This window comes from Callorhinus ursinus, unplaced genomic scaffold (assembly GCF_003265705.2).
Source record: "Callorhinus ursinus isolate GAN/ISIS: 27379988/994484 unplaced genomic scaffold, GSC_fseal_2.0 scaffold23, whole genome shotgun sequence".
Lineage (NCBI taxonomy): Eukaryota > Metazoa > Chordata > Mammalia > Carnivora > Otariidae > Callorhinus > Callorhinus ursinus.
The window spans coordinates 17,486,239-17,496,325 of NW_027397085.1; the positions used below are offsets into that span (position 1 = coordinate 17,486,239).

Below are 10,087 nucleotides of genomic sequence, written 5' to 3' on the forward strand. Positions count from 1 at the left end.
ACTTTGTTTTGATATGGATAAACCACGGGTTCCAATTCAATTTACTGAACAGTCCCTCCTCTCCTCACTGATCTGTCATGACTCTTTGGTCATATATCAAAGTTCCATATAATGTGGGCCTATTTCTAGACACTTTATTCTATTTCTTCCACTGAGCCCTGTGAGAGAGCTGTGCTTTCTTACTTGTTACAGCTTCATTCTAAGTCCTGACAGCTGGTAGAGAAAGGCCTTCCACCTTCTTCTTTAAAGGGACTTTGCTATTTTGGATCACTTACACTTTCCTAGGAAGTCTAGAATCAGCTTGCCAGGTGTCACTAGAAATCATACCGGGATTTTAACTGTGTGTGCATGAAAGCTGTGGAACTACAGAGAAATAATATTTTGTAATTAAAGAACGATCTCCACGGGAAAGTACACTTCCTTCCTTTTGGGTTCCATACCCTGCAATCCTGGTTCTGTCCACGGGATGGCACCACAAACCGAAAAATCCGATTTCCACAGCTGGCCCGAAGATCTCCGAACACACGTTCAGTGTTCATCTTTTAGCAAATCAATCCCGCAACGTTTTGGAGGGGAGACCTGAATTTCATATGGAATGTTCGATAGTCTACCGAGCGCTGAAGTACATTTGGCAAAAATATAGACAATGGTATATGGTAACCAAAGAACGGAAATAATAATGAAAAATATCCTGACCATCTGTGCTTCACCGTCCTTTTCTCTCAGAAGGCCATAAACAAATGGAAAGAGTTCATTATCAATCAGTAAAGTAAAGGTGTGGTATAAAATGAGCTCTGGAAGTTAAGGTGGTCTTTCCTCACGAGCTAGCCTGCTCCGTGCTAATGAATAGGTTTGCCTCCATCTGGGCAGCAAAGGTCACGCCTAGGGTTATTAAAAGGGTAGGATTATGTAAATCTTCATTTCCACCCCCACCCCTCCTACCCTCCTTCCGGCCCTGATCATCTTGGGAGTAAAGTCTCCTTTCACTTAGGAGAAACATGCCTGTGCTTGCCCTGACCTGTTGAAAGACTCAAAAAGGCTTTCCCTTTCTACTCAGTAATGCCGGTGAAGCCTCCTTCCTCCATTAGGTCGAAGTGTTTGACGCGGAACGTCCCTGAAAATGCTTGTTTCATTGACACAGCGCATACCTAGACTTGAGAGTGGACTGGAGGAAACCCTTTTCCTGTGTACCTTCCAGGGGTTCATTTATTCCGGTAATGCAACTAGCATTGGCATTTAGGATCAAAAAATGGTTTACCACATCTTGTTAACTTAGACAAAAAGATGTGTCTACTGCTCAGTAACATACCTGGGATGGTCTACTAACATACACGTAGAACAGTTCACTAAACCCCAGTTTCCTCATCTGTAAAATGGCAACAGCAATATTTCCCAGCCAGAATTGTTGTAGGATGACAGAAGGAAGGCCTTTCAAAACACTATACACGGTGCCTTGCACCTAAGTGCTCAAGAAATGTTACACTGTAGCCACTAGAGCAAGATGAAGAGGTGTTCCTAGGTCAGCCAAAGTGAAGAGTGAAATCTGGGGCTAGGACCTAAGCCCTGCTGTAGCTCATTGGCCTCTGTTCCTCCCTTCATCCTACCAAGGCCCCTGCAGGGGAGAAGGCCTTGCATTCCCTCCCCCAGCACCAGGGCAGCCACGTGACTTCCTGAGCCATTAAAGGACGCATTGTGCATAACCCCTTGCGAATGAGAAGTGAGAGATGACTTTGAGTGTAAACCATGATTAGCACCAGGAGCGCTTTCAGCACCACTTACTGTCAAAGAAGGCCCGAGTCGTCGTCAACCGGGGCCCACTCAGACCAGTGCCTGCACTTCTGGAACAACCCACGAGAGGACGCCCTTGCTCCCCAGTCCTAGAGCAACCTGAAGGGGAATGACTTCGCCAGGGTCCGGGCTCCCTCTCCAAGGTTAAGGGCCTGAGCTCCTACAAAGGCCCGCTCTAGGGTGATGGACAGAGGCCAAACAGGCCTAAGCGGACTCGGCTACAGTCAGGCCCGGGCCTGGGTCCGCCTAACTCAGAAGTGGCGGTGAGCTCTGCGAACCCTTGCCTTTCACTGGCAGGGCCACCCCGGAGCCCCCCACTAGACACGAGCTGGTGGGGTAAAAACGCGGGGAAGCAGGGCTGGGTGGAGGCGGGGCCGGCGGGCGGCAGCACCGAGGCCCTCCAGACGGCCCCTGTGCAGTGGACTCTGGACAGTCACACCGGACTGGCGGCGTCAGGTTGCGCGGCGGTCAGGAAGGACTGTGCGGGGGAGGGGACCCGCGTGAGCAGAGCGCCCGCCTGGGCTCGCACACCTCACCGCGGGGACACCCGGCGAGTGGGGCGGGGCGAGGGCGGAGTTGAGGGAGGGGGTAGGGCCGGGCGCCAGCCTTCGGATTTCCATTTCAAACCCAGAACCTCGGAGCATTCGAAGAGCGTGGTCGCGGTCCCGGGACGACCCGACGCCTTTGCCGGTCTGCCCGTTGCGGCGAGCCCTCCCCGAGGCCGGCCGGTCCCTGCCTGCACGCCGCTCGCAAGCCGGACGCCGCCGGGCAGTACCGACCTCGCGACGGGCCTCACACGCTCCGGTGGGCGGGGCGTCGCCTGTGACGTCGCATCCCGTTTCGATTCTCCGCCCCTCTTCTTGGCCCGTATATAAGACTTGGCCGGGCGTTCGCACTCTCACAAGTGGACGCGGTCGTCTGGGGCGGGTTGCTGGTGGAGGCGGGGGCTCGAGGGCAAGGGCCAGCTCGGACGTGTGTCCGCGCCTCGGAGGTGGCAGCAGGCAGTGCCGGGCGGTGAGGCGACGATGGAGCTCTTGCGGACTATCACCTACCAGCCGGCCGCCAGCACCAAGATGTGCGAGCAGGCGCTGGGCAAGGCTTGTGGCGGGGACTCTAAGAAGAAGCGGCCGCAGCAGCCCCCCGAGGAGCCGCAGCCGCCGCAGCCCCAGGCACAGGGGCAGCCGGCGGCCACGCACCACCATCACCACCACTCGCACTCGGGGGCCGAGATCTCGCGGATTATCGTGGACCCCACGACGGGGAAGCGCTACTGCCGGGGCAAAGTGCTGGGAAAGGTGACGAGCGGCGGGCGCCCGGCTGCCGGACGGGAGGGAGGTCTGCCCGGGCAGCCCCCGAGCCGGCTGGACCCTGAGTCCCAGCGTCTTGGCTTCTCAGGGGCCTCCGATCCCGGCGGGACTTGGGTGTTCACCTGCCCTGCTCTGGCTTTTGTGCGCTGACAGCGCCCCGATCGGCTTTACATCCTTAGCCTGGGCTCTGAGTGCCTCCCGCAGCCCAAAGAAATTGATCTTGAGGCCAGAAGCGAGGGCTTTCTAACTCCAGCCCCTGGCTTCCTCCACCTGCTCCCTAGGGAATTTTCCTGACAGGTCTTTTCAGACATTTTTTTTCATCTCCCTGATCCCAGCCCCCTCCATAAAGCTCCTCTTTGTAAAGGGAGAAGGAGAGCTGTTTTACTGTTTTCAGGAAAGCTTTTCCTTTCGCGAAGGAGCTTTTTAAAAAAGTACAGAGCATACGTCTGTCCAGCCTTACTTCCCCGTAATTTTGCTTCTTTCTAATTTTTTAAATATTTTTATAAATATCTGCTGTCCATTTTTCTGCCACACTCAATGCTGTCTCGGCTTTGTTTCAGGGTGGCTTTGCCAAATGTTACGAGATGACAGATTTGACAAACAACAAAGTCTATGCTGCAAAAATTATTCCTCACAGCAGAGTAGCTAAACCTCATCAAAGGGAAAAGGTGTGTATGACTGTTGAGTAAAGTATTTTCTTTGTGTGCAGGGATGGCCCTTCCCTGTTAAGAAAATGTCTTCTGCATGTGTAAGCAACTGGCTTACAGAAGGTGACAGAAGGCTCATCAGCCTTGTCTTGCTTTTTCTTTCAGATTGACAAAGAAATAGAGCTTCACAGAATCCTTCATCATAAGCATGTAGTGCAGTTTTACCACTACTTTGAGGACAAAGAAAACATTTACATTCTCCTGGAATATTGCAGTAGAAGGGTAAGCTTTAACTCCTGTTCGAGTCCATTTACTTCCCCCCAAACTGAAGTGGGATTCAAATTGCCTTTTATTTTATTTTATTTTAGCTGTGGTGGCAATTATTATATTGCATTGTTAACTTTCATCACTCAACCTGCAAAAGGAAACTACTGATTTTGATAACTTTGTTTGAGACATTCTCTTTTTCCCTTCTCCTCTTCCTAGTCCATGGCTCATATCTTGAAAGCAAGGAAGGTGTTGACAGAGCCAGAAGTCCGATACTACCTCAGGCAGATTGTGTCTGGACTAAAGTACCTTCATGAACAAGAAATCTTACACAGAGATCTCAAACTAGGTAAGCCCTTTATTCCAAACCCTGGCTTTTGCCTTAGAGAGAGGTGTTCTTTTCTTCTCTGTGTCCCTTGTTATGTATTAATGTTCTTAATTGGTATCTAGCCTATGTAATCTGCTTTTTGAATCGGTGACTTTAATAGTAAACACCTGACTGCCTGCCTCCAAAGAGGATGTGTGTGTATTTGGTTAGAACATCTTTTCAAGGGTATTCAGGTTTTGTTTTGTTTATCGTCCAGGGAACTTTTTTATTAATGAAGCCATGGAATTAAAAGTTGGGGACTTCGGTTTGGCAGCCAGGCTGGAACCCTTGGAACACAGAAGGAGGTAAGAGTCAGAAAGATACATCCTGACAGGATTTTATGGCGATCAAATATGCCCTTATTTTTTTTCCAGTTAATGTTTTGGAGAGGGTCAATTGATGCTAACAACCACAAATCACAATAATGTTAATTTATGGAAACAGTAGGTGCCCACTATGAACTAGGTAGAGTACCTTATGCCTTGTACCTGGAGTACCTTATGTCGTGTACCTGAAAAAAAATTACACATGTATTAAAAAAAATTAAGTCACTTAGTCAAATGTTAATTGTTGAGATGCCAAAAATTAAAAGTCAAATTTTTCTAAATAGGAATTCAATACAGTACTTTTAAGGTTTTATCTAGAGAACTAAGTGTAAACAGTAGGACAGTTCTTAATGAGATCTTCATATTTTGTTTTTCCAGAACAATATGTGGTACCCCAAATTATCTCTCTCCTGAAGTCCTCAACAAGCAAGGACATGGCTGTGAATCAGACATTTGGGCCTTAGGTTGTGTAATGTAAGTAAATGCACCAAAATGATCAAAAAGCAAATTTGTATTTAGAATTTAACAATCAAAAGAGTTGCTTTATGACCATTCCTAAAGAAGTGTTCTCTTGCACACAGGTATACAATGTTACTAGGAAGACCCCCCTTTGAAACGACAAATCTGAAAGAAACATACAGGTGCATAAGAGAAGCAAGGTATACAATGCCATCTTCATTGCTGGCTCCTGCTAAGCACTTAATAGCTAGCATGTTGTCCAAGAATCCAGAGGATCGTCCCAGTTTGGATGACATCATTCGACATGAATTTTTTTTGCAGGTTGGCACATTTCTTGTGTCTTTTTATTATGTGCTATTGATCACAGTTATTCAACCAACTGGTTACTGAAAGTCTTTTCTGACACTCTGCAGGGCTTCACCCCAGACAGACTCTCTTCTAGCTGTTGTCATACAGTTCCAGACTTCCACTTGTCAAGCCCGGCTAAGAATTTCTTTAAGAAAGCAGCTGCCGCTCTTTTTGGTGGCAAAAAAGACAAAGCAAGATATATTGACACACATAGTAAGTTATAAGACTTTTGCTTTTTTGTATCCAGTATTCTATTTAAATTTGATAAGTTAGTTAAAAGAATGTTTTTTATGTTAACATAACAGCCGGTATGTTTGAATACCATTGAACTTTTTATAGCATGATAAATCTGCACTGCAAAATGTGCTGGATAGCTTTTTTCCCCGTACACATTAAAGTGTGCTTCTTGCATAATTGCAGCTGATGCTAATGATAAAATGCTGGTTTTGCCTTGGGTGCTCATAAGCTGATTATTATTACAAAAGGAGGAAATGTGGCTAACTCTGTTTCTACCTTCTTAGTATAGGCTAATGCTCATAATTCTTGTCTTTGATTTACAGATAGAGTGTCTAAAGAAGATGAAGAAATTTACAAGCTTAGGCATGATTTGAAAAAGACTTCAATAACTCAACAACCCAGCAAACACAGGACAGATGAGGTATGCTGGAAAAGAATAAAATAGATATAAACACTTTATATCATTTCTGCTCTTTGCTAATTATCACATGGATTATGATTATCACGATTCAGATATGTTGTATTTGCCTAAAGCTTTCCTTCCAGTCGTTTAAAAGGAAAGATTTGGTTTTTCAGTTTAACAATGCATGTACTTGAGTCACTGAAACACCTTTTGTGCCCATTACTTTTTGATCAGCTTTCCCAGCAATTACCACAATCTCACCCTAACCTAGAATTCTCAACCTTAAATGGACTGTAGATGCTTGACTCATTGTCTAACTCTTTGTCTTTTCTAGGAGCTCCAGCCACCTACCACTACAGTCGTCCGATCTGGAACACCTGCAGTAGAAAATAAGCAGCAGATTGGAGATGCTATTCGCATGATAGTCCGAGGGACTCTTGGCAGCTGCAGCAGTAGCAGTGAATGTAAGTAGCTGTCAGTGGCATTTTACATGAAGCTACAAATGCCAGTGCTTAATACTAAGTAACTGGAGTCCATTTGTTTTGTGGCCCAATTTAACATAGAAGAGGCAAAATCAGAGGACTTGGCAAAAGGCAAGGAACAGTTTTGAGACTCCTGTCCTTTGAAGTCGTGGAGGGAAAGTTAGCAGCCACCAAAGCCTAAGGTCTTATTGTTAATTATTTTATAATTTTCCCCGACTTTTCAGGCCTTGAGGACAGTACCATGGGCAGTGTTGCGGACACAGTTGCAAGAGTCCTTCGAGGATGTCTAGAAAACATGCCAGAAGCTGACTGCATTCCCAAAGAGCAGCTGAGCACTTCCTTTCAGTGGGTCACCAAATGGGTCGATTACTCCAACAAATACGGCTTTGGGTACCAGCTCTCTGACCACACTGTAGGTGTCCTTTTCAACAATGGTGCTCACATGAGCCTCCTTCCAGACAAAAAGTAAGTGTATCCAGTTAATGAAGTCCTGTCACTTCTTTAGTCTTGCACTAATGAAATCTAAAAACAGTGATTAACTGCTTCTGTTTTGTTTCTCTTCTATCCCTATGGTTCCTGTTTTTCAGAACAGTTCACTATTATGCAGAGCTTGGCCAATGCTCTGTTTTCCAAGCAACAGATGCCCCCGAACAATTCATTAGTCAAGTGACGGTGCTCAAATACTTCTCTCATTACATGGAGGAGAACCTCATGGATGTAAGTACCTCCTGGATGTGGCTTGTGAGCAGTGATATCTGAAGTGTAGTCCACAGACAAGTAGCATCTGCACAGCTCCAAAGCTTGTGAGAGGTGCAGATGGCTCATGTCCTATGCTAGCTCTACTGAGTCAGAATCTCTGGGAGGCGGGACCAGGAATCTCCAGGCCATTCTGATGCCTGCTCAGGTTGGACAGGCATGGGCCTAGAAGACTTAGAAACTGCAAAATTTTTATGGGCACTTTACTCTCCCAATTTCTTCTAGGGTGGAGATCTGCCTAGTGTTACCGATATTCGAAGACCTCGGCTCTACCTCCTTCAGTGGCTGAAATCTGATAAAGCCTTAATGATGCTCTTTAATGATGGCACCTTTCAGGTAAGTCAGCCTTTCAGAAATGTGTGTATTTAGGTCACAAAAAGTGATTTTTATCTAGCCACTTAATTATTGGACACACTTGTCTAATTCTTGAATATTTGGAGATGTCTAATATCTATGTCTCCTTTTGAAAGGTGAATTTCTACCATGATCATACGAAAATAATCATCTGTAGCCAAAATGAAGAATATCTGCTCACCTACATCAATGAGGACAGGATATCTACAACGTTCAGACTGACAACTCTGCTGATGTCTGGCTGTTCGTTAGAATTAAAACATCGAATGGAATATGCTCTGAACATGCTCTTACAGAGATGTAACTAGAAGACTTCTTGAATGGACCCTATGGGACTCCTCTTTTCCACTGTGAGATCTACAGGGAAGCCAGTCGGATGGTCTACAGCATGTTGAAGAGGATAGACAGGTGGTGGTACGAGAACAATTCCGCGAGGGCCTGCAGGACTAGGCAGAACCAGACCAGGCTGAGGCATCCAGTTCTGAACGCTGGAGAATCTGAAAGTGAACCAGAATGCCGTTTTCCTTGACGTACCTGTTTTAAAAGGTTTTTCAGACAATTTTGCAGAAAGGTGCATTGACTCTTCTCTCTGTTGAGAGCATTTCAGACAGAGGACTTGGAACTGTGAATATACTTCCCAAAGGGGAGGGAAGAGGGAGGAAGCTCCCGTGTTGTTTAAAGGCTGTCCTCGGAGCAGCTTTTGGCTACTCAACTGTGAACTATGGCCATATATAATTTTTTTTGTTGTTGTTAATTTTTGAAGACACTTGTGGCTGGAAAAGTGCATTCCTTGTTAATAAACTTTTTATTTATTACAGCCCAAAGAGCAGTATTTATTATCAAAATGTTTCTTTTTTTTATGTTGACCATTTTAAACTGTTGGCAATAAAGAGTATGAAAAAGCAGAAACAGCGGTCTCCTGTCTTTGGTATGGTGCGTCACCGCATCGCAACATTCTTTGATCACGGACTCTTGGCACTCTTTGGGGTGACGTCGAGTTTAGAAGCATTCTAGAAAGTTAGATCTTTGATTTTTTGTTTGTAGGAAGTAAATTCTTAACACCTGAAGTACAATCTAACATTTTCTGGGTAGATCTAGCTTGAGAAGAGAAGATTATAACAAAAATACTATTCCTGTTACAACCCAAATCTGGCCCTCCTACTAAATCCACAGCCAATTTCTCTCTGGAGTGTTTCCTTAAAACTCATTTAGCTTGGAGCTGAAAGCCAGAGTCATCCTGTGTAAACAGACCTCTGTTATGTGTCAATAGGTACAGGAAGCTTATCTTAATATGGGCAAAACTCTACGCTTTATAATACTTGCGCCACCTAAATGTATTACTCAGCTTAAACCTGCCTAAACGCTTCCAGTGCCGTTGGCACTACTAGTACACCATTCCAGTACTGGGAGGTACTTCATAAATAAGTCATTTTACTTTCCTTCTGGTCGGTGCATGGTGGATGAGGGATAGTAAGGGAATCAACCTACGGTTTCAGCCCATCGTTTATACTATCAAATTCTCCAAGAGGCCAATCTGAGAATGTTTTCTCTTTCAGTGGGATCTACTCTTGGGCGGGTGTAAAAAGCTGCTCATTCTGTTATTCTGAATTTCCAGTGACCTGTATGAGATGCAAATACTTACTTGTCTAACTGTAATCCCACTAAGGAAAATACTGTCCTGTGAAAAGCAGAACTCTCATCTATTAGGCTCTGTGGACACTGGAATCCGTAGTAGTGTAGAAATGGGGGTGGTACTTTCACATTTTTCTAAAATTCTTACAAACACTGTACCTGTTCTACTTTGTAAATAAAAGTGACATCTGGGGAATTCGTTAGGGATAGTTCATAGGTCCTAGAACAACTCCACTGGCTGGGGTACTCTGGCCACGTACACAACTTCAGTCTTGGTTAAATGGCTTATAGTAATAGCAAAAGAATACCAGATAATTACACTGAAAGCCGGCTGTGCAAAAGTAGGATCTGTTTCTATTCTTAGGAGCAGAGAAAAAAATAGTAAGAAATGGTCTTTCCTTGTGAGTTTCACAGTGTAAGTTACTTCACATTTTCATAAAATATATACCTATTCACTCTTGAGGATCTACTGTGTGCAGATCCGGGGCCCAGCACTGGAGATGTAGAATGAACCCGAGCCTCACCCTGCCCTCAAGGAAGTCCCAGCAGAGTGGAGGAGACGGTGCATTTACCTATTAATCTGATAAGTGTGCCGTGATATTATGATAAAGGTATGTACTGGGTGTTGTGGGAACCAAGAACAGGAATCCTAAGGAAGGAGCCCCAGGCATGGGGTGGACTTAGAGAATAGATTCCAGAGAAGAAGATTCCTTC

At 45.3% G+C, this 10,087-nt stretch overlaps 1 protein-coding gene across 1 annotated transcript; it reads left to right on the forward strand.

Moving 5' to 3' along the window:
* The first annotated feature begins 2,666 nt into the window (after positions 1 to 2,666).
* Positions 2,667 to 8,650, forward strand: PLK2 (polo like kinase 2). Its single transcript, XM_025892443.2, has 14 exons — positions 2,667 to 3,083; positions 3,656 to 3,763; positions 3,908 to 4,024; positions 4,229 to 4,358; positions 4,594 to 4,681; positions 5,081 to 5,176; positions 5,284 to 5,482; positions 5,575 to 5,722; positions 6,070 to 6,167; positions 6,484 to 6,613; positions 6,856 to 7,096; positions 7,219 to 7,348; positions 7,613 to 7,723; positions 7,858 to 8,650. The coding sequence occupies exons 1-14, from the start codon at positions 2,814 to 2,816 to the stop codon at positions 8,047 to 8,049; spliced, it is 2,058 nt and encodes a 685-aa protein (XP_025748228.1). The 5' UTR covers positions 2,667 to 2,813; the 3' UTR covers positions 8,050 to 8,650.
* Positions 8,651 to 10,087: the final 1,437 nt, after the last annotated feature.